This window comes from Anguilla rostrata, chromosome 15 (genome assembly GCF_018555375.3).
Source record: "Anguilla rostrata isolate EN2019 chromosome 15, ASM1855537v3, whole genome shotgun sequence".
Taxonomy (NCBI): Eukaryota; Metazoa; Chordata; class Actinopteri; order Anguilliformes; family Anguillidae; genus Anguilla; species Anguilla rostrata.
This window is the reverse complement of record NC_057947.1, coordinates 8,429,178-8,454,037: the sequence shown is the minus strand read 5'-3', so window position 1 is coordinate 8,454,037 and position 24,860 is coordinate 8,429,178. Positions and strand designations below refer to the sequence as shown.

The 24,860-nt window shown below is 50.3% G+C and overlaps 1 protein-coding gene across 8 annotated transcripts in view; it reads right to left on the bottom strand.

Moving 5' to 3' along the window:
• Window positions 1-24,860, bottom strand: part of LOC135240343 (protein TANC1-like) — a 133,888-nt gene that overhangs the window by 24,755 nt on the left and 84,273 nt on the right. For 7 of the 8 annotated variants that reach the window (XM_064309699.1, XM_064309700.1, XM_064309701.1 and 4 more), the window contains 6 exons: window positions 21,859-22,140; window positions 11,113-11,232; window positions 9,570-9,851; window positions 8,523-8,674; window positions 4,409-4,640; window positions 2,319-2,485 (listed from right to left, as the gene is read on the bottom strand). In XM_064309699.1, the coding sequence (XP_064165769.1) occupies window positions 2,319-2,485; window positions 4,409-4,640; window positions 8,523-8,674; window positions 9,570-9,851; window positions 11,113-11,232; window positions 21,859-22,140 (1,235 nt within the window). Of the gene's footprint in view, window positions 1-2,318; window positions 2,486-4,408; window positions 4,641-8,522; window positions 8,675-9,569; window positions 9,852-11,112; window positions 11,233-11,910; window positions 12,150-21,858; window positions 22,141-24,860 lie in introns of those variants that run through there. The other variant, XM_064309705.1, reaches the window with a different exon arrangement.

The window sequence follows — 24,860 nt, the reverse complement described above, 5'->3', positions numbered from 1 at the left end:
AGCAGACAGAGATGTAGAAAATTTATTCAGTCAATTACACTAGAGGATGATAACATGGCCAGACTGACACATCCAGATTGTGAGTGTTGGTCAGAATACCAAAGAACCTCCTTCCTTTTGAAAAGTGATTTGTTACACATTTCAATACCTCAGCACAGAGGAAACAAACACTCTGAAGGTATCTACAGTACCTTGTATATTGAGGTCACTGAATGCCAGTGCATTGGAAGTACACATTCAAACAGGAAAAAAAAAAAGAAAAACCACGGCTAATTTAATACTAACAAAAATAAATCTGACTTTCCGGTCATGCCTCTTCTCGTCTATCCGATTTTCTTTCACATCGCCCCGGCAACTATAAATAAATAAACTGGCCATAAAATGGCAATCTTTCCCTTCATGAAGCCTGACATATTTGTTCTCAGACTTTTATCTCTCAGAGGTCAGCGAGCTGGAGGTTTTGTTTACACAGAGCTGTGATATGGAGTCGAGGCTCTGGTGGCAAACAAAGGGTTTGAGATGGGGAGGGGGAGGGGGGGTAGTGGGTGGGGGGGGGCACAGGCGTGATTCTGCATCCACAGCCCCGCGTCATGGGGCCCGAAATCGGCGGCGCTGTACACCGCACTCCCACAATCCCCCGCTGGCCGCGAACGCGCGCGATGCGACACCTCGATCTGAGGGTGCCAGCTCGCGGCAGAGGGAGGGAGGGAGGGAAACGCTGAATAATACAGGAGAGGGCCGAGGCGTCTGCGACGGACGCGCGTCGGGGAGAAGAGTGGGCCGGGGGAAGCAGTCATTAGGCCAGCGAAACAGCAGTCACCCCGAGAGCCTGCGGGAGGGAAAAAAAAGCCAAACTACCCGCCCCCTCCCACGCCTGCCCGTTTTAGCAGACTTCATTAGAGAGGAATTCACTTACGCAAAAGGGCCCATGTGGATAAAGTCTAATCCATCAATCTCAGCGAGTGCACTTTATGCATTTATTTTTTTATTTATTTCTTTCTTTTTTTTCAATCGGTGACTGCATTGTTTTTAACAAGTCAGACAAGATACGTCATTGAGCTTTCTGCACCCCCCCACCCCAAACTCCCCACCCCCAGCGCTCTCTACGGGCACCGCACAGACCAGCTCTGATTCAGACGGCCTGCTGAACATGACGCTCCCCAGCCAGCGCCGTTTCTCTGAGTCAAACCCGCGACCCCCAGCCTCTCGGCAGCGGCGCCCCATTTACGGCACCGCCGGGGAGCCGACCCGGCTTCCGCACCGCCGGCGCGGCCGGACGACAGCAGGATTAACGTCCCTAAAAAAAGCCCATTCTGCCCGGTTAACCCGCCCGAGGACGTTCGCCAGAGAACAGGATGTGAACCTCCCAAATCGGACCAGACCCGGAGACAGCGGAGACAAACGACAGATCGCTGCAGAGATGAAGAAGGGACGTCCGTTCCTCCTTACCCCCCTGCGCGATTCTCTCTGTGCGCAACGAGCGGTGGCCATGGCCTGAGGCCGCAGGGCTTAGCGGTCTGGTTAGTACAGAGAGTCCTCTCAGAGCTAATGCCCTGCCTCAATCACAGAGACGGCGTCCCGATCCCTGCCTGTCTCTACCGGTCTCACGCGTCCGCGGCTAACGCACCGGGCACGAGAGCGACCCACTGTCCGCCTGCCTTCCGATTAATCTGCTCCATTCCCGATTGGCTGCGATGGCCATCTCGCACGTGCTCTGTCTGCCATCCGTACAACACCTCTGGTGGTACCTTGTGGAAATGGCGGGTATGCCGGAGGGACCGGGTATGACAAGAAACACAATTTATCGTCCCCACTCTGGCCTCCGTGGCCAAAATCCCGAATTGCGCGTGCCAGTGGGCGAATGGGGAGTTACACTGAAAGCCACCCTCTCCGCTGCAGAGAGTTACCATTGGCTAAGGCCAGTGACGTCTGAAACGCAGAGCCTTTCAACAACGCACCTGAACAGAATGGACAACGGATCTTTACACAAACTGGATAAGCTACTTTCAATGAGACAATGTGTTGTGTATCGTACATGAATCAGAACAGGCTAGAACAGCAGGTCAATGCAAATTCATTACACGGACCAAGACTATCCTTCTCACTGACCCCTCGTCTGAAATCACGACCGCAGGGACTCTGGCTCATCAAATATTAAAAGCGTCAATTTTCCAGGCGTCTATACTATAGGACATCCAGATGTGACCAGTTCTTTTCATATGAACTAAGGTTAATTAAAAAGCAACGGAAGCCAAAAAAAAATCATTTTAAGCGAGGGCAGTGGTGCGAATCCAGCTTCATCAGAAGCGTCCCCTCACCAGAAGATTGACCCGCACGGTGACGATCAGCTTCAGCCAGGCGGGGAACTTGCAGATGATTTTGGTGATGAAGGAGGCGATGGTGTCGCCGTAGTCGGGCTTGTGGAACTCCGCCTCGTTCAGCCCGTCGATCAGAATGATGAGGTCGTCCTCCGGAATCTTCCGCTCTGAACATTCCGGAAGGCAGAAAAGAGAGCGGGACGCTCTTGTGAGTAACCTACTTTTGCAAGCCACAAGACTTGGGCCAAATAATTACTTGAGATGATTTAACCCTTTAGAGGCGGACATAATTCCTGCTAATTACAAGTTTTAAGGAAGAACCCTCACCCTCACCAATATTTCAAACTATAAACAAAGTTTGTTTATTGTAAGTAACATGTTTATTTGAGCATAACTAACTTTAATAACATAATTCAAATACATATTTGACCCAGGTCTAGGAATAATGCATAATTTTACATTAGTATCCCATAAGCACGCCACCAATTCAGTTTCTTACTAAGAGAAACCCTGGCCTGAGCCGTGAAACCTCACTGACGAGTGCATCACCAACAGACCTCCAGTACTTCCTGAATTCGGAGATTTTACAGCACATACTGCCAAAATCAGTCCCAGCGAAAAATGACAGCGAAGAATGAAATAGTGCTGCTAATGCTAAGGGACAACATACATAATGAAAGGGGCTGAAATTCACTGAAATGAATATACAGCAGTTCTACAGCAGGAATGAGAGAAAATAAAATATTTACTGTGATGAAAGAACATGTGTTATTGGAATAACAGCACAAGCCGTTCTCTATAAAGAAAGAACATGGGTCTTTACCATAAAGCGGTGTAGGTTCTACAGTAAGTTACCGTAATGCTAAACTGGCGTTTTAATTTAGAATTAACAACAGGGGTGACATCAGACGGGGCTCCCAACCCAGTCCTGATTCACACGGCGAAGTGATCGAAAAGGATTCAAAAATTAATCACAGAAAAAAATGATAAAATCTGTAGCGCATTTCCAGTTGGGCCATAGCGTGGCATTCGAACCAGAGAAACGGTTAACTCTGCGCACGGCCCGAAATAGAGGATCTAACTTTGTTTTACTGTCAATATTGAAGCTGAGGACCTGCCAAGTCCATAAGCTTCCTCTGCTTTTTTATCCATCTTCCTGTGACAGTTGGTGGAGGCTTTGGCCTCTGATGGAAGGAATAAAGCATTTTCATATCGAGCTTCATCTCCAAGGCCATTAATCCCAATGGGGGGGCGGGGGGGGGGGGGGGGGGAGGCAGGCTGACGAGACAGATCTGTCCCGTTCCCCGCTACCCACCCTGTAAAAAGTCATCCCCAGGTCGGTTCTTTTCTCTTTTCATTAGAGAAATGAAAATCTCAATTTTTCTATAGTGTACGTACGCTGAATTGCACGCATACACATTGCTCAGGCCCCAGAAATGACATTAACTAAGCACAGGACAAGAAGGCAGAATTGTGTGTGTGCACACAAGGTCACAGACACTGACCTTCGGATGATCCTCAGCTAGCCTTAATAACAAACTCAGGATGTTACCAATTACTTTGGAATCCTGTGCTAACCCGAGTTTATTGTCATTGCATTTCATGCATTCCAAAAAAAATTAAAAAAACACTCCCATGAGTGAGGTTTTTTTGCATATTTTTGTGATGGTGCGTATATCATGACAAACTAATTTGTTGCTCAGTCTTGGGCGGTATATAGCTTTCTAACCACTGCATAAACAAGTTATCTTGCCAGTTTCTTAAGAATGAAGAAGCACAACCAAAGAAATGAATTAGCTTGCTTGCTGTTGTACAAGAAGCACTGAACACTGTCTTCTGCTAACTTAGGTTACCGTTTCAGGAAGAACGCATATTTCAGGCCCCAATGAGCTCTCCCTGGATTATGATGTGAGCCCTGACAGGAGAACGAACGTTTCATAAACACAGTGGGCGGAGCTACAGTCACCTGTCAATCACAGCCCTGCAAGTCACCAATAGCACACGACAGCATACGGACAGCACTGCCCTAAGCACACGAGCTCAAAGCAGCGCCTCTACTGCGGATGTGAGAAAGGGGGGGCGGGGCGTACCCTTGCGCAGGCTGACCAGCGGCTCCAGCACGCCCCTGCGGAAGGCGGCCATGGGGTCCTGGACGCAGGAGCGCAGACTGAGCATGCTCTGCAGGTGGGGCTCCCTCAGGAGCAGCTCCCTGTAGGCGGTGAGCTGGTGCGCTCGGCACAGCAGGGCCGCGATGCTGTGCACAAACTCCGGCACCAGGCAGGTGTAGGTGTTGTCCGCCTGGCAGTAGTGGTACGCCACCACCTTAGGAAGAGAGAGAGAGGGGAAAGGAAGCAGCCATTTTAGGGCACACAGTACACGATGTGAAGGCGTGTCTAAATCCCATTGCAAGGCTTTTGTCCATGAAATGAAGAACTATTACAGTATTTGGAAATTTAAAAGACAACGTAATCCAAAGGAACTTAGGTGCATCTTAAATGCCAATTAAGACGAACAAAATATATTCACAAAGTTATGGAATAAAAAGGATTTCCTAAACACAATTATGACTACAATTACTGTGAAAGAGCATTGTTTTATTAGAGACCTGTAGAGCACACTTCACTGTGGAGCACGTGTCACAAATTCAGCTATAATGGCCGCAGAATGTCAAAGTGCCGGAGAAATCAGGCTGTAGGACCTCTAAGGACCGCACTCGACACGCCGGTGTCATCCCCCTCTTTGCATTAGCACATGAGCATCCTAGTGGGAGAATGTTTGCCGTTGCTATTTTCTGGTCCCAGAACACCGGTCCATGACATCCTTTGCACGGTAACCTTCACCATGGTAACGGAGCACTTTACGCTCAAGCAGGGTTACGCGGTGGCGAACCCATAAAGAACACCACAGGCTCACGGGGTAATATTTCACCACGTCCGTTCTTCTGCCCTTTTCCCCACAGAGCAGAGATGATTAACTTGCAGAAGGACATTAAGGGATCCTTCCATTCTTTAAGAGAGTGCTGGTGCGTGTACGGACTGTATGTGTGAGAGATATGGAGAGTGAGAGAGAGCAAGAGAGAGATAGGGAGAAGGAGAGTGAGAGAGAGAGAGAGAGAGAGGAGATGGGGGCAGGGTAGCTTTGACTGCTGCTGTCCTAGTTAGAGTCAAAGCTGGTGCAGCTGACACACTTACAGAAGACAGAAGGAGCAGGTGTCTGCATACGGTTCCTCTGCACTGGGGACACTGCGTCTCTCAGCACAGTCGCATGACAGAAATGCCACAGGGTCAGAGCGGGATGGTCCATTTCCCATGTGTGCGTGCATGCAGGTGTGTATGTGTGTGCGCCTATGTGTGTGTGTGTGTGTGCGCATGTGTGTGTGTGTGTGTGTGGTGTGTGAATATTGTTATTGCATATGAGCGTGCAAGTTCAATTTTTTTGTTTCATTCATCCCATAATTTTTCAAGCATGGTCTAAAACTGGGTAAACGACTGAATGACACACGAGGATCTTGAAGCAATGGCCTCCAGTGCATTTGCAGCGGGTGTGTAACAAGTGACATATAAATAAAGCTTTTTCTTGAAGGACTGCGGTATGTTCCCGCTTAACAGATGGGGCTAATGGGAACGTCTTGCTTTACACTTCGAGGTAGGCTTCCAGGCTCGACAGAGACGTCAGCGATCTCGCGCAGACAGAGAGCATCAATCAGCGGTGACCCCGATGCCGAGGGATCCTCCATTCAGCGGGCAGCGAAACGATCCAAAACCAGCCGCCAGCCAACAGCCCTGACTAGCCCACCCAACCAGCCCACCCTGCCAAGCCATTCATCATAATTAACTAAAGAAGCCCACTGAGACCACGCCGACCAACCGTTCCAGAAAACCTACGAATTTTCCGTAATAATGCGGGGGCCTGTGTTTCCGTCGATGTTACACAACTCAAAACAGCGCGTGAAAGCGGCCAAATTAAAAATGCAGGCAGGGGAAGATGCGTTAGACCGATGATCTGACGAGTCGCCGTGGGTCTTTTGAAGAAGTTGAGCGTGTTTACGCTGAAAAAAAAACAGATGTCCCGTGTTTTTGGACGGACGGAAGGCGCCGGAACGAGGAAGAGCGTTCCCCTTAATTAGGCCGCGCCTCGCCCGCCCTCGGCTTCCGCGGAGCCAGCCTTTGAACTCCGCAGATTTCCCATTCATGAGATGCGCCTTACCTCAGATAGCACCTGCCCGCCTGCTGTTCGGCAGCCTCAGCCGTCTGCACGCCCACAGACCAACCGCTAACCGGAGAAAACGCTAACCGGAGAAAACGCTAACCGAGAAAGCTACGCTCCGAGAAACATCGGCAACCGGAGAACCGCCTAGGTCGGCTTTCTCCGCTGCTCGTAGCTCGTACGGTAGCTTCAGCTCGCGCTGCCGGCTCGGCGGGGACCCTCGTCACACCTCGCGCCGCCGACAAACTGGTGGCGGACTGGTTTTCGCCAGAGGCGGATCTCCGACGGAGCAGCGCCTGAATGGGCTCAGGAGCTTTGGACGCCGGAATTCCGGCGACGGTTAAGCTCGATCCGCTTCTGGCGTGAGGTCTCCTCTCCCGCCCTCCCTTGATGGCAATGGATCAGCAGTCATCGACAACTTACGCCCTTTGGGATACTACGGTTCCTCTCTCACTCTGTCTGTTTCTCTTCTTCTTTTTCTCTCTCTCTCCCTCCCTCCCCCCTTTAAGTTTTCGGTTTGTAATGGAACTGGGAAAGGATCGTCTCAACCGCCTGTTTAATGCGAGCTAACTCTGCAGGGTAGGAGAAAACACATTAAGCGAGTCGCTAAATGACAGATGGTTAATTAAGTGGGTGTGAGCAGGAAATTTGCTGGAATGGAACAATTAGGAGGCAAAGATGTAAACTGTAAACTTGCACTCCAAAAACCCAGATGGTTTGCTCACAGGAAACCCAGCGTGGAAGCTCCAACAGGTTGGAGTGCTATATGAAAATCAGCAGCGGTAATGAAAGCACAATAAATAATATTTTCTCAATATGCCTTTCAAAATACCCGCACTGTTTTAGCACCACACGACAGGTTTATACATGTCACTTACCGCCCAACACTACACACGCACACGGCACACTCAATACTAGATTTAAATGAATGAGCATGATTATGCCAATTAGCCAGCGCTAAGTTCCCAGTCTAAATACAGGTGGAAGCCATCCAGAATGCTGGACACCGGGGGCTAAATTGCGATTTAGGCAATTTGCTCCACAAGAGCTCTTTCTGGCCACCCTGCTGACGTGTTCCCTAGGCAACACAGAGCCATGTCCTCGGGGTGGCTTTGTCCTCCAACTCATTTGGTTCTTTCACCGAGCAACAGAACGGCGCACAGGCAATCGCGAAACAGAGGGCACTATGGGAATCTGGACTCCGGTCTCACCCCTTTCCAAAGGATTTAAAACTTCACATTACATACTTTCACTCTAAAGCTGTGCAATGGAAGCCATGATATTAAGCCAAATCTTTGGCAAACGAATGCTTTAAGAAAAAATAGAAAACAATTCTAATTAACTGACAAAATTTCAAATGTCTGGCGCAATGACACAACCGCGTTGACCCATAGGGGAATTGAAACAGCAGTCCAGACATACAGTCCAACAACGACAAACCAACCAACACCCCCCCCCCCACCTCAACCCCCCAAACCCAATACCAGAGACTGTACTGTGGCTGCGTGGAGTGGTACAGAGGTCCTCTTTCAGAACCTAATTAGAAACCTGAATGGGTTCCTCCAGGGAACCTGGAGTCCATTATGGCTCTTATCAGGTACAGGACCATAACCCTCCCAATCACCTCTCACCAGTCAATCCACAGAGAGATGCTCGGGCAAAACATCTTGATTTAGCAAGAGTAATCCAGTCTTTGTGAAGGTGTCTGGCGGCCCAAGTGCCTATTCGTCAACTGAAGCCAAACCGACACGCAATAAGAGCGCGCTCTGTGTTACAATAAAAGTCACTAAGGGTGGACCCAAGTGTCACTCATTTAATTTGCAGTCAGTTGGAAAGCTCAGAACACCACTCAGCCACGGCTACTGACCGTCTGCTGAACATTATTTTAAAAACCCTATGAACAGATAATACATTTTTACCCAAGATCGACGGAAGGGGAGGAGAGGAGGAGGATTCCTTGGGGGGGGGGGGGGGGGGGCGGGCGTGGTGGGACCCTACCTTGGCGGCCAGGTGTTTGACGGCCTCCTCCCTGCGCCTCTGGAGCTCGGGCGTCCCGGGACAGCTGCTGTTGCGCAGGGTGTTGGTGGCGCTGGGGTGCGGGGCGGGCTGGGGGGGCTGGCTGAGGGGCAGGTCCGCGCTGCCGGTCCCACCTGCGAGGGGGACATGGGACGCGATGCTCACTGCTGCCCCCCTATGGAGCGGAGGTCTCACTGACCATGGCTTAGCACAGATGGAGCATGTGTGCTTTCCCAGGAGTGCATTCTCTGGGGCTCGAACCCGCGGTTCTCTGTCTGCGTCTGTCTTATGGGGCTCTGCTAACCCTCTATGGAACGGCCACCTAAACTGACCACATCCACACGGAACACTCGCTATCTTAAAAACCGTCCCTTTCATCGCGAAGACCTGGATACAATATGGCCGAAAAACACGGTGTAATTTCGCATTTAAATTCGTTCTGCTGGTTTACTGTGCGTGAAGTCAACAAACAGCAAAATCACCAACCACCTCCGATCCGGCATAGTAAATCAGCAATTGAACAAATCTGTTTTGAGCGATTCAAGGTGCGGAAACCTTAAATGTGCTTGAAAGCAGTCGCGAGAGCGATTTTGAACGCGGCAGTAATTTTGAGCACAAATGGAACGCGAGGTGCCCGAAGTCTGTTCCCCGTCCCCGCTCTGACTCACGGCGAGCGAGACGAACACCGCAGACATCCCAGCGGCGCGGCGGCGGCTTAAACACCGGAATGTTCCGAGGCTTAATGGCGTTGCCGTAAAACGCTGACATTTGAATTTTAACGCCCCCCCCGTAAATAACCGCCCCTAAACTTCCTGCGGCGCGCAGCCGGATACCCGCCCGGGCGCGCTCAGCGCACGTCTGGACCCCGCGCTTCCCCCGAACGACCGCAAAGCCGCCGCCGACGCCGTCGGCAATTACACCGAGGCTATCGCGCGCGCCCGGATTAGCAAGCCGGAGGAGTTCGGGGACGCCGGGGCTCTAATCCCATTGAACGCCCACCCCCCCCCCCATGCGGGGCGCACTCCTTACTTTTCGGGGAGGCCCCGGGGCTGTTGGAGGCGATCTGGCGCATGCGGCCGCCGTGGCAGCTGAGCGCCACCAGCCGGGAGACGATGGCGGTCTTGCCGAAGCCCACGCTGCCCACGACGATGACGCCGCGGCCCTCGCCCGGCCCGTCCCGCCGCAGCGCGTCCTCCGTCAGCTGGAAGAGCCAGTCGCGGCCCACGAACACCGAGTCCATGGTGATGCTGGGCACCTCGAACAGCAGCGGCTTGAGCATGATGTCCACCGGCTTGTAGGGGGCGAAGCGGGCTGGAGGGGGAAAGACAGAAACACGCGCGCCTCGGTCACGGGCCTGTACCGTTACATTGAGGCTGTAGCTTGTGGTCATGCCTCCAAGTTTGACTTTACGTTACTTTATGACCTAGCCTATGCCGTCTCTGTGAACTGGACTTGATGTGTTCAAGGCTATGAATCACGGTTACATAATGAGTATTGCACCTTATCGGACCCGTGTTCTGTAGGTGTTCCAATGACCTTCGGTATGCATTCGGTAGGCGGTATGCGCCAAAGAAATGTAATGTAATGCCTGGCTAGTCTGACCCGCGCTTATGACATCAGTACCGCTGGACCCTGCTCTTAACACAGCCAGCCTCTATTTCAACTGTCCAAGCGCACTGGACTCTTCATCAATATAAAAACATGCAGACATGCATTCAGTGCGGTGAGTCAGTGGTGCGTCTACAAATTCTGTGGAGGCCGGGCTTTTTCTCGGGGTTGTTAAGGGGAGAAAACGGCCTGCGCTGTTAGCGCAGTCTTAGTGGTTAGCGCAGTCTTAGCTGTTAGCGCAGTCTAAGCTGTTAGCGTAGTCTAAGCTGTTAGCGCAGTCTTAGCGGTTAGCGCAGTCTTAGCGGTTAGCGCAGTCTAAGCTGTTAGCGCAGTCTTAGCTGTTAGCGCAGTCTTAGCGGTTAGCGCAGTCTTAGCGGTTAGCGCAGTCTAAGCTGTTAGCGCAGTCTTAGCTGTTAGCGCAGTCTTAGCGGTTAGCACAGCCAGAGAGGCGAATGCTGATGTGCACACAGAGCGGACCAGGCCGCGGGCCAGAGCTATGGCTATGGCTAGCTCCGGCTGCGCAGACGCTCTGCGGTTTGAACACCCGTGATAACTAAATTTTTGTAACATCACGGCTAAAGTTTCACGATTTGCTCAAATTCAACCCGTAAAACTGTTCACAGGATCTGCAAAGAACCAGATTGTTAAAAATGTTCTACCTGACAGCTAGAATAACCTAACCGCTATCCTCAAACGATGAAAAACTACCTGTTGCTTCAAGCTGGTGACAACTTAATTATTTTCAATTGTGCAGCAATCAATTCACCTCTGTTCATAATGAAAAACCTTTATCTTCAAAAAAAAGAAAAAAAATCTCTATCTTCAAAATGAATAAATTCATTTAGATACAATACCAGTTCTCATCTAATATCTGTGTGGTAGAGATTAATCTTCATGGAACTGAAAATGAGCCGTACGCTGTGGGGCAGTATGGGTAATGTAGTACAGGGGGTGCTGGCCGTACCTTTGTCCTGCGGCACCCTTCCCCCTGTGTTGTGCCAGGGCAGCCGAATGGAGGTCCGCAGGGGCGTGTTACGCTGCTCATCGAGATAGCTCAGATCTTCCAGCTTGGTGGAACTGGTAGCTGTTACGGCAAAAGCAGAAACAGAGAGGTGAGAGAGTGACAGACGGAGAAAGAGAGAGATACCAGGCAAACGGAGAGCGAGAGAAAAAGTGACAGACGAAGTGTGACATGTTTCCTGTTGGAACTGAGGCCGAAGGAAGTGAAGAGGAATCGTACAAGTAGACCCTGCCATTTAGTGTTCCCCAGAGGCAGTGCAGGCAGGTACGATACAGTGCACTCACACGCCACAGCACAGCAAATAAGAGTGATGTTCCCAGGACCCACAGACACAGTCACACACACACAGACCCACACTCACACACACACACAGACAAGCATGTACACACAGTACACATACACACACACGTACACACAATACACATACACACAAGCGTGTACACACAGTAGACAAACACACAACCATGCACAAACACTACACCCACTCCACACATTGAAACACACAAAATCACTATTTGTCAGCACCAAACCAAAATGCTAAGGAGCTAGAGCAGGGGGGTACAACCTCCTTCCCCCAACAGGTACACAACTTCCATAGGATGTCAAAGCACAGGAAGAGAGAGAGAGAGAGAAGGACAAAGACAAACAGGTGTGGTCCTGCTAGAGCAGGTGAGGTGCATGACAAGCGTGTACACACACACACACACACACACACACACACACGTGCGCGCACTCGCGTACAGATAGCATCGTGTACGGCGAGGGAGAGCAAGCAGTCCACGTCCTACGACGTCCCAGCCCTCCGTCCCAGAGCACATCCGAATTCTGAGGCGGTCCTCAGGAGCTCCGGATCGCCACGGAGACGCGGCGTCTCTCCCTCCGATAAAAAGCTAAGCGCTCCGCTGCGCTGATCTTCAGGGGCCGGGCGAGTCGCTTTCTGATCTCCGCTCATTCAGGGGGGAGCGCCTCGTAAACGAAACGCCACTTCTCTCTGGAGACGAGGAAGCGCAGCCAGCCAGACCCGTATCTGCACAACGCTCAGCTTTTCTTTCTCTTTTTTTTTCCAGTTGCTTTTTCAGATGAAAGCCTATTATTTATCCCACCGGCGGCGAATGCAAAAAAAATTCGGTTTCGGAACGAGAAGGCTCTGACAGGCAGGCAGCCGCGCACCTCGCCCGCAGCGAGGGGAGCTCTCATTCACCTCTCCACCGCACAGCGTGCCCCAAATCTTTAATTAGCCGTCGCCCCCGCTCCCCGTTCCGCCAACCTGTTTGCACGGGTCCCCCCTCCCGCTCCCGTTATCGGCCCCGAGAAGACGCACGGCGAGGAGCTACTCACGGTCGCGCGGGAGACACACACACACATTTAGAAAAACTGCCCTCGTTGTGGGGCCCGGCAGGACGGACAGCACTTTGTAAAAAAAAAACCCCCCGAGAGAATTCCCCAGTAAAAAGCTCATGGAGATACCTAAATGAATCTTCTGCGCCGCCGCTTCGATCCATGGCCGCTGACAATATTCAACTTGTAATTGGACTTGGCAGTTACCAGGCGCGGACGTCGCGGCGTCCACAACGTTAGCATTCAGCAAATTAATTGCAGGAGACCGCTTTTCATTTCTTCCCAGACAGAGAGAGAGAGAGAATGAAAGAGAGAGGGGGGAGAGGGAGAGAGCGAGAGTGAGCGGGAGAGAGGGAGGGAGCCGAGAGGAGAGGAAGAGGAAGAAGAATGAAGAGAGGGACAGAGACGGGCGAGCAGAATGAAAAGCAGCATTGTGGAGGGAGCTCCTCCGATGTGGCTGATTGCAGTTCGCGCCGGGCGGCCAGAGAGGAATTAATCAATGGCTCTTCCAGCACTGTCTCCCAAAAGAGGGGGAGAGAGAGTGAGAGAGAGTGAGAGAGAGACAGTGTGTGAGAGAGAGAGAGAGAGAGAGAGGACAGTGAAAGGAAAAGGGAGGGCGAGACAGAATGATGGAACAGGAGGGAGAGATGAAGTGAGAGGGATAGGGATAAAGACAATGGGGGGGAGCGAGAGAGAGAGGGAGCGAGAGAGAGAGAGATAAAGTTGAAAGCGCGTGCTTTAATCCAGCTCATGCACATCAGTCAAGCCCCGGGCGGCACTGAAATTGCTCTTCCTCTCTCTCTCTCCCTCTCTCTCTCTCTCTCTCTCTCTCTCTCCCTCTCTCTCTCTCTCTCCCTCCCTCTCTCTCTCTCTCTCTCTCTCTCTCTCACTGAGGACTCAATGAACACGGCGTCCCCACCCAATCACCTCCGCGCCACCATAATGCCCGTCTATCGCCTCCCATCGCGCCTCTGCGTCTCTCCGCTCAGAGCCGGGGGGGGGGCGGGGTCCCGGGATGAACCCTGGGGGAAAGGACTCAAACTTGAGTCTGCGAGACACGGCCATTTCACAGCCAGAGATGAGCGGAGCGGCTGCTCGCTTTCCTTTCAGTCTGAGGACCGAACCGCTTTGAGCGGCCCAACGTTTTCCCCGCACGGAAAAAAAAACGGTTACCCTAAAAAGCTTGCTTAAATAATGACTTCGCTGCTCTGGAGCAGTTCTTCTTGCTTCTCGCTTTTCAAATTTCTTTTAAGCTTCAACTTTTCCCCCGGGTTTCAGTTCCAGCAAATGTCTTTCTCTCTTTCTCTTTCTCTCTCAATCTCTCCCTCTCTCCTCTGCTTCCTGCGGCGCTGGCGCGTAGCACGTGAATAACGTGACGCCTTGAAGTCTCCACCTTGAAGTCGGCGCATTTGCAAAAGCGCTTTGAAGCCGCCACACAGATGTGTCAACTTCCATTCTGATGAAAATGGATTTTTTTTCCCCCAGCGAGTCCATCGCCTCTTTGTCTCGGAGGGCAGAGCGGGAGGGATCCGCACGGTTCCGCAGCCTGTGGTCCGGGTCTAAAGGGTGTCACCGTGGCAACAGGAAAGGCCTGGCACTTCCCTCTACAAAAGCCCTCAATGGCCCATCGTTAGGGCCGAGTGTTTGTCACGAAAAATAACGACAGCTACAAGATGACGGAGCAGCGGCGGCAAAGTTGCCGAAAATCGCGGAGAACCGAAAGCAGCGGCAGATATCACGGCGTGTTATAAAAATCATCGATTTATTAAATTCATTCAAAGTTCTCATGCGTGGGAGAGATCTGAAGAGGGGGACAATTGAAATAACATGAACAAATTTGGCAACGGTAACAAGAGCTTTAAAAAAATCAGCAGGCAGCTGCCACTAGGAACAAAAGTATTGATAGGCTGGTACATTTGATCGTTTGGGTCCATCACGGAAGGAAAGAGCACGCCTTTTGGCCTTTAATTTAAAAAAAAGTTGTCAGACAGAGCATTCTCAAATTGCATTACTAAATTATAAAACAGGGTGACCACGTGTCCTTTTTCATTTCTTTAAAGATTGTTTTGGTACGATATGTTGTACATTGAGAGATTTGAGTCTTTGATGGAGCTCCTGTTACCATAACGTCACCATAAAGGGAAAAGGAGCGCTCGACATCACACTGTTGACAGTGTGTCACACATCTGATTGCAACAATTGAAAAGAACGGGAATGTTGATCCCAGCGCGTTCCAGAATGTGTACACATTGTCACACTTTTTCCCCCCTAGCAATATGATTAAAATGCCTAGGCCCATACAAATCACACTATAGGCTATGTTAAAGTTGACAGTTACCATTCAAAACTGACGAAAAATCGCAGAAAGTCCTAAAAATGGGGGAAATCACAGAAATGGCAAAAACAGGTAGCCGCCAAACTGCCCAAAAAGGGCAAAAAGCACAGAATCCGTGACACCTGCAACTTCCGTGACAAGCATCCAGCTTCAAAAGGGATATGAACCTGAGCTGACTACACCTAAAAATCTTAAGTTTGGCCTGATAATAAAGTATCTCCTCTACTCTGGCAGGCAGGCAAGCAATCTGTTTGTTCACAGTGCATAATTTATTAGCTACTGTTGACTTATGAATGCCATACATTCCTGTTCTTTATATTCATCATGTATATAGAAATGAGCTGCATACACACAACACACACACACAAACACCAAACTACAGCATTCTGCAGACACCTTGAGCCAGGCAGCTAATTCCTGTACATAAACGGAACATCACGTAGCTCATTATCGATATTAATTTTTATAAAAGGGGTAAAGTGGGCACTAAGCAGCACTGTAGGTCTGGATTACATAAGCAGAGCAGACAGAAAACACTGCTGGATTCACAAGAGGCTCTGAAAGCAGGCGGTCCCCAGAGCACGCTGCTGTGGGGCACTGAGACTGTGGCTGTGAATGAGCTCTGGGCAGCCTCCCAGCATGGCCAGCCACACAGGACATTGCACCTGTAACACACGTGTGTGCAAAACCCTGCAGTCCACACAGAGGGAGTAAATGGTAAATGGTAAATGGACTGCATTTATATAGCGCTTTTATACAAAGCGCTTTACCAACTGATGCCTCTCGTTCATCAGAGCAATTAGGGGGTTAGGTGTCTTGCTCAGGGACACTTCGACACGCCCAGGGCGGGGGATCGAACCGACAACCCTCCGACTGCCAGACAACCGCTCTTACCTCCTGAGCTATGTCGCCACCATACAACAGCAGACCTGAAGTTAGTTCTCTTTAAGTCCTCACACAGCACATCAGCTTTTATTTCCCATTCCGCAATTTGAAATGAACGGATAATCAATTCCGTCTATTTGGAACGGGCGCGAAACCGCTCGCTGCCGGGATAGACGGGACCAGCAGCGGAAAATTACGTTTCTTTCCATCCGAAAAAAAATCTGCACCGCCGTGAAACAAAGCGCAATGGAAGAGAAAATCACGGCTGTAAGTTCCGCGAATCCGCGCAGCCGTTTGTTTTTACTGCGCGAAACCGTCGTCGCACTTTTCCGGAAACGGCTTCGGCTTAAGATTTACGTCGCGCGCATCGCTCCGCCCGTTCGGAATACAAACAGCGACACGGAACCATCTGCCCCCTGAGTGAAACTGCACCACCTGCGGAATCAGCAGCCACAATGAGAGCCCAGAGTATGGCGGGACTCACAATTTTGGAGGGCAAGATGGTGAAACACGGACGAGTGCTTTTCAGAGAACAGCTCTCCAGGTGGGCGCTCGTCGTCTCCTTGCCACCTCCAAAAATTAGACCGCATCCATTTCTCTCTGTGGAACTCCATCTCTCTCCTTGCCGTTAAACTTGAACTGTTCAGAACTTTCTGGAGAGAAGCCACTTCAGCTCGCGTAAACGCAGCCTTCCAGAACGCCGCGCGAACGAACAGACGCGCGGACGCCGTTCGCCGCTAAATCCGGGTCCGGATGGGAGGGGGAGGAAGGCCAGTAAAACGCGGCCGTGCGCGGAACGGGGCGGAACTCGATTCCGACTCGACAGGAACGCCCGGGCCCTCGCGGCGAATCCCTAATGGAATGACAGCAGGATTCCCGAAGCCGCGAGGAGTCTCTCTCGTTAAAACTAACCGAACGAGGCTGCGTTCCCAACGCGCTGCGCAAGACGGCGGGTTGGGGGGCGAACAGTCAGAGCGCTGATTGGTTCCGGGATTTTTCGCTTAATCGCCTCCGGCACACGCGTGCGGTTCCTCTGTAGCGTTCATTCAAACAAATTTATACGGCGCACTTTATATGGAGTTCAATGTACGGGCATGAGGAAATCAGTTAACACAAGAAGATGGCGGACCCACCATGGCAACAGGATTTATTATTATTATTATTATTATTATTTTTTCAGCCTCTTCCCCCTCGAGCGGCTGGCTTTACCGCTCCAGGCCCCACCCCCGGGGCCTATGAGAAAAGAGCGGCCCTCTGCACGGGGCCCGAACCACAGGAGCCCGTAATAGACCAGGGAAACGCGCGCTGGAGAATTCGAGAGATTAAACCGCAGGGCAGAGCGAGTGTTTGGGACCGAAATAGACGGGGGCCAATTACCGCGCCCCAGTGTCAACACAGAGCCGAATTTCGAGCGAGGAGCCCGTGAGAAAGCGGCAGAGCGCCCCACACGGCCGCGCGGCACAGCGGAGCGAACGCTCGACGGACGCCGTTCTCACCGCCAGTACCCCTCGCCTCCTGTGGATCGTCTCCTTGGAGACAGCGGGTTTATGAAATTCCATCGAGCGTGCTGGAATGTGAAATATTGCTTATTCCTGTTGAAGCCCGGTGTAATCTCGATTTCACAGCCTAACACCGAGACGACCAACGCCAGAGCCTCTCACCACACTCTTCAGGGGAACGGAGAACAATGCGAAAGCAGTCGTGAGCACGTCAGTGCGTACCGCGAGGCACAGTTCATCCAGGATCCGGGTGCTGTCGTTTTGTCAGTTCCGCTGTTTACGCTACCAGAAAATGGCTAACGGTCATAATGTTCACATATTTCCATTTTCGAGGGGGCGTAGTAGGCACTCCTGTTTAAGCCAGATGGCACAGGTGATGTGGCTTAAACTTTGCAAGACTCCCTGTAACCAATGTGAGCGCTTCACAGCAGGGATGGGTATCTACCTGCCTGGCAGGTGTTGCGTAAGAACCCCAATCTCAAGTTAGTGGTGTCTATAGTATCATCATTCTGGCTTCAAAAAAATGTATCCCTGCATGGTTGTTTAAGACGAACCAGCAAATGAAGCCTTTAAACGACACAAATTCATCCACTTAAGGCTGAGCGTATGACTCGATGTGCGATGTGGTGATGTCTCGCATTCTGGCGAACCTTTTGACAGAGACTAAACGCTGTGTCAGGCCCGGGAAAGCATCCGTACAACGAGTGTCTGCAGTAAAATGGGCCATACATCACACTTTCAACGAGCGCTTACGAGAATCCATCTCTCTTCAAAGCAAAAACCTGACAATGACATTTATTTGCTTATCTCATACACTCCAACGGATCCGATTAAGTCTCGCAGTTCTCATGGCTCTGCACAGATACGAATCTCTTCGGACTGAAAAAACACCCGGGTCAGATTTGACTCCTTCAGACTCTTTTGAGAATCACAGCTGACAGGAAAAGAGGTTTTATAACTGTCAGATTCGGGGTTGGTCAGGGACAGCACCAGTGTTACGTACTGTGTAGACGCAGTTTAATTCAATAACGGCCTATCCAGGGTTTGTGTTTCCCACAGGATTGGGGCTTTGTGGGCACAAATCTGAGAAATACCCCATTTGGGGCGGCCTAATGCCAGCTTCGCAGCCTTAATAGCTCTAATGGAAAATTCCAGGGGAAACATTGCACATGAGATTAAAAACCAACAACCATGAGAAACGGTACATAAAACAGCACCATCCAGAACGTCCTATAGAGAGATAATGACATTTTCAAACGACGTTTGATTTTTCACCAGTTAAACAGGAAAGCCGAAGGAAGAAAACACAAGCATAAGCAGATAGCAGCTGCCAGAGGCTAACGCTCCTGTAGCCGCTCATTTGAAGCTGAGCTCACGCTGAAACTCTTTTTCAAAAGTACAGACTCCTAGCATGTGGTGCCACAGGCCTGCTCTCCACCAGTAAACAATTACCGATTTTAAAAGCCAAGCGTTTCATTTTGAGCGCTTGGTTTAATTGGGAAAAGTTTTTTTTTTTCTTGTTGTTGTTGTTTAATTACTCTTCGGGCAGGAGGTGCTATGTCAACGCGGTCACGCTAATCTTGCGCAACCCTGGGCCGATTTCTCCCGCCCGTCTCCATGGCAGCCTGGCAACGCCGAAATCGCTGGTGCGCTGAAATAGCGCTGGAGAGCCGAGCGGTGACGTCACGGCCGCAGCGCGCCGGTTCCTACGGTTACGGCTACGCCGCGTTTTGAGTGGCGCGAGACAGGTGCGGGCCGGGCCGCCGCGGGCCCGGCGAGAAAACAGCCCATTGTTTTTCACAGATATGCGCCGAGGGCAAGGAAAGGTCAGCGCAAAGACCCCGCAGTATCGCTTACAGGGGGGGGGCGCGACTCCGCCTTCGTCTCATTGGCTGCCTCGTGCCACGTGGTTCTCGTCAAAATTCTCGGCAAGGTTTTTTTTTTTTTTTCTTTTCTCGTTTTCATCAAAACGTTCAAAAGAAAAACCGAGACCCGGAGATGTTTCCAGAACGGCTGCTTACAGAAATAGAATTGAATCAGACAACTGGATGAATCCTGTGCCAGAAGAGGACGGAAGCTCATTTCGCGGAAGCGTGCGTGCGTGCGTCTCTATCTCTCTCACTCGCGCGCACACACACACACACGCACACCGGGGAAGATGTTTTATCCCTGAAAGGTAAGGGGCGGCGTTCACCGCTTTAAGGTTTATTCCAGATAAAGGCCTGCTGAGTCGGGCGACAAAAGAACGGGCTTCAAAAAGCCCTCGCAGAAGCCCCTAACCACGGGTTTCAGGGTGACATTTAGCTCTCCGGCACGTCAGTCAGAGCAGAGACTTCCGCAAGACTGCTCCTGGGGTCGATCCAGCTGGAAAGGGACACTTTGGTTGGTTAGTGCTTATAGCACAGGGATGTCTGGCCCCGAGGCTCCAATGCTGTAGTGACAGTGCCGAGCGGTGGTGGCCCGTGACATCATAGAACAGGCACGCGAGTTAGGGGTGAGAAACGGACTGGGGCAGGTGGGTCACGCAGGCGTTCAGCCTTCATTCAGCTCGACGGCCTCCACGGCTGCACTCAGTGTGAGGACCGGCGACGTCTCCAGGGTGACCGGGACAGCCAAAACTCGACCGCTGGGAAATGTACAGTCGCAACCCTCACCGAAACACACGATTACGCAATTAACACAATTAACATAATTAACATATCAGAATAATTAGCCCTTACAGGGACGGCTCACCCAGTGTAATTTCACAAATAGGATTCCACATCGTAAAAGTTGCCCACAGTCAAAGACAGACTGGGTTCCTTTATGTTTGTAAATTTATATCGGCGGAGAGTGACGTGAGAGAGCTAGTCTCACCACCTGGGATATACTGAAAGCAGAAGCCACATTAGCATTTTCTAAACTGCCTGCGTAATAAAATCTAACAAACCGGTATGAGCCAGAAACATTACTGCTTACAGAAGTTACACAAATCTTGTTTGGAGGGCATTGTAGCCAACCGTAAAATTAGACGTGTGACTATAAGTCCCTCGGGTGTAACTCTGCATAAAAATGACATCATCGCATCAAGTTGGTTTTGCGCATCTGTACATCCACAGCGCACGTGCACGCACAAGCACACACACACGTGCACGCACACAAACGTTAGCTAGGAAGGACGTATTTAACAACACTGAGTGATGGGTCAGAATTAATTCATACGACTGGAACAGAAGTCTTTGAGCTGGTGTCCTCATTGTGTTCTTAAAGGCTAATACACGGTAATTATCAGACCATGAGGGTTGTGTACCTCCATCGCAGGCTTGACATTCACTGGGAAACACAAACGATGACAGAGTCTCCCAGTCGTTCCAGCAAAGGTAATGCTTTTAAGCTCACAGTAGCGTTCAGCTCCTCAGACTGCGGCTCGTTTCACCGTTATGATCAGAACTACGCAGCAGCTTTATTCTCGGCGATGGCCTGGTGACAGCCTCGTGTCTGCTGACCAATCGCTGGACTCTCATGCACCCTCTATGCAAAATATTGAAATCATAACCCTCACAGCCACCATGCACTAAAACAGCGCTGTTGTATCCAGATCATTTGAGCATTTGAGGGACCCTCCGAGCAGCTGTCAGGACGTCCCGAGCAGGGCCCGGCCGGTCGGAGCCCCCAGGAATGTGGAACCGATCGCCCCAGACACCGGCCGGTTCCGCGCTCGCACGAACGACGCGAAACAGCTGGCCTCGGGTATCACTTTGCCCCCTGGGAAAAAAAAGGCGCCAGCGCCTAACCCCGGATAACCACCTCTCTCCTCCCCCCGCGCGTGTAAATATGCAGCGCTCCAGCGTGTCTGTCTGCCTTATTTAACCAACAACTCCGCCTCCATCTGCGGGAAGTAGAGCGTGCTTAAGCTCCGCCTCCCAGTCCCCAAATCAGGGGGGGGGGACTTAGAGTCTCATGCACAAAGACGCATGCCTCTTTCCTTATTCACTTCATCTAAGTGTCAACTGGGCTGAATCGTTCTCCCCGACCTCAACAACGTGCCATATACTCCAGCAAACACACGTTTGTGAAAAACAAAAGGCCACAACAATTTGCAGAGCTCGCTTCATAAAACGACACTTTACATTTGCTTAGCAGGTGCCTCCAAATAATAATCCACACTGAGCATATCATTCCATTAATTTTTATTTATTTATAAACTCTATGTGATGAAGCAATTCTGATTAAGCAACTCACTCAAACAAATTTCAAACATGCAACCCTCTGGTTATAAGTGAAATCGCAATACTACTACACCACCTGTGCTGTCTCCCCTGGAATGATCCAGAGCAACAGTGTGGCACACATATCTCTAAGTGGCAGCGCTGCTAATAACAATACAAATCAGCCAGTCCCGTTAGACAGAAGTTCATCACTGGAGATTAGCATGTTTTTACAATAGGAGTGTATTAACTTTCCTTCACCTAAACAAACCACAAGTCAAATTAACAACTGCCGCTAGTTTGAAGTATGTTACCAAAACATTTACACAAAGGGAGGGAAGTGTATCGGTCCCAGGTGAGAAAGGGACGAGGGAACTCAGGAGACGGCAAGCGCTCAGAACCCCTTTCACCGCACGGTAAGAGGGGCGGAGGACGGCGCACTCACCCGCGACGGAGTTGGGGCGCGGCATCATGAGGCTGGAGGAGCCGTGCGTGGGGTACGGGAGGGGCCCCTCCGGAGGAGGAGGCGGCGCCGCAGCCCCCGCCGGGGCCTCCGGGGGCGGGGGCGGGGGCGGTGGCAGTTCCTCCTCGGCCACGGGGGAGCAGGCGTCGGAGCGGGCGCCGCGGGCGGGGCCATGGGGGCCGCTGTCCCTCAGGCTGCCATCTTTACTCCACTCCAGGCTGGAGCCGCTGCGGTCATCGTTCTCCGAGGAGCTGGTGATGGTGGCTGAACCAGGGGGAAACGACACAAGCTTCAGCTTAGCGCATACGCACCATAGAATCAGTACACACAGAGTACTGTATTAATACATTAACATGACGGTTGAGCTGAATTTAGCACATACACACCGTAGCATTAGTACACACATAGAGTACTGTATTCATACATTAATGTGACGGTTGAGCTGAATTTCTACCGTGCGTGTGTATCATGACAACCGTGTGGCTCGTTATTCCTTACCCAAATATTTAAATTCAAAATAAATACATTAAAAAGCATTAACATGAATGGTTGCTTGTTTATATGGAACTCTGTTAGGCTTAAGAGTCAGATTATGAGTATAAGTCTGAAGGCCGGTGATAGCAGCGGCATTTATAAATCAGATGAGTGAATTTTCTGTGACTCAATCCATATTAAAATGTACACCTGCTCAAACACGGAGATGCAGAGCTGGATTTGATCAGTTCCAAATTGCTGCATGCATAAACTACGCTAACCCGTCCAGGGTTTTAGTCAGATTAGAGTGAATGTCCACGGAAATATGAGGCATGTTTGTAGACACGTATCTCTAGACCCATCTCAATCCCTCTCGTGGGCCACAGTTAGGGGAACACTGGCGTAGACTATTCTCTGCACTGTAACTATCCGTTTCCTAGGTTACATGGTACATGCTACGCTGATGCGTCTCTCCAGTGGAAATCATGCTAGTCCATTTCTCCGGGCATTGGCACAGAGCTCTGTCTCACCATTCTACAGGCTGCTGTTTACGGACAATTTCGATTGGCTGTGGTGAGATAATTGGATAACAGCTTTGATGAGGGAAAGCACATTACTCATACGCGACAGAAACATAAAGTAAAATGGAATGATATCTAACCACCTCCGTTTACTGGCCTGGAAGGGCTCCCACATATATTGTTTAAAGAAACTATTAGGCTTAGAGTGGAAAAGAGAGGGGAACGGGTACAAATAAAATTGCACTTCCATTTTTAGAACTGAGATAGATGTTTGCTTACATGAACAAAAATCCTTTAATCCAACTCCGGCGGCCACACTGCCAAAGCTGACAAAAAATCCCAATGCCTCCGAGCAGACAGCATGTTTGTCACAAATAAACCATGGAAGAATGGCGTTGGCCATTTTATTTTCTACAGATACTAAAACATCCATTCTTAGTTTCATACTACACAACGTGGCCAAAAGTATCTGGACGTCCCCAGGTCATGGACTGTTTTTCATGGTTTGGGCTAGGCCCCTTAGTTCCAGTGAAGGTGAATCTTAATGCTACAGCATACAATCACATTCTAGACGATTCTGTGCTTCCCCAACAGTTTGGGAAAGGCCCTTTCCTGTTTCAGCATGACAAGGCCCCAGGCACACAGCAAGATTCATACAGATATGGCTTATGACACTGCCAGCCCTAGTCTTTGAGGGGCCCTAAGCAGGATTTGATTTGGGGACCCCCAACCCACCCACCAGTGTGCCCCCCGGTGTTCGGGGGCACTAAGCAGCTACTTTTGTCACTTGTTAGGTTGGGCAGGCTCAGATCTGTAACACACAGGCAAGAGACTGTAAGTAAATTTTGGATACAAAAAATATCGAATAATTGCCTTGACGTTACAGTCACAACCACATTAACCGTTGCTCAAATCAGTCTTACTCAAATAGCCCTTTTCATTTCCTTTAAATAACCCCAAAATTGGAGCAATTTCCCCAAGGGAAATGTTCCTGACCATTTCACAGCACATCCTTTGCTTGCAAAAATAAATAAATAAATAAATACATTTCCGTTTCACTTCTGTGTCCGCAGTGGGATGCACAGTATTGATTCCTTTCTGGAAAAAGTGGGTCCCCAGATTTGAAGTAGGCCATCTCTGTCTGAGCCTGGACAGTGAGCAGAGCGCTATTCAAGGAAGGAACAAAACCCACGTCGTTTTACAAACCCACACTGCCTTACAAACGCACACTGCTTTACAAACCCTCACTGCTTTACAAACCCACACTGCTTTACAAACCCTCACTGTTTTACAAACCCACACTGCTTTACAAACCCTCACTGCTTTACAAACCCACACTGCCTTACAAACCCTCACTGCTTTACAAACCCTCACTGCTTTACAAACCCTCACTGCTTTACAAACCCACACTGCTTACAAACCCTCACTGCTTACAAACCCTCACTGCTTACAAACCTCACTGCTTACAAACCACACTGCTTTACAAACCCACACGCTTTACAAACCACACTGCTTTACAAACCCTCACTGTTTACAAACCCTCACTGTTTTACAAACCCTCACTGCTTTACAAACCCTCACTGCTTTACAAACCCACACTGTTTTACAACCCTCACTGCTTTACAAACCTCACTGTTTAAAACCCTCACTGTTTTACAAACCCACACTGCTTTACAAACCCCACTGTTTTACAAACCCCACTGCTTTACAAACCCTCACTGCTTTACAAACCACATGCTTACAACCTCACTGTTTACAAACCCACACTGCTTACAACCACATGTTTACAAACCCTCACTGCTTTACAAACCCACACTGCTTTACAAACCCACACTGCTTTACAAACCCTCACTGTTTTACAAACCCACACTGCTTTACAAACCCTCACTGTTTTACAAACCCACACTGCTTTACAAACCCTCACTGCTTTACAAACCCACACTGCTTTACAAACCCTCACTGCTTTACAAACCCTCACTGCTTTACAAA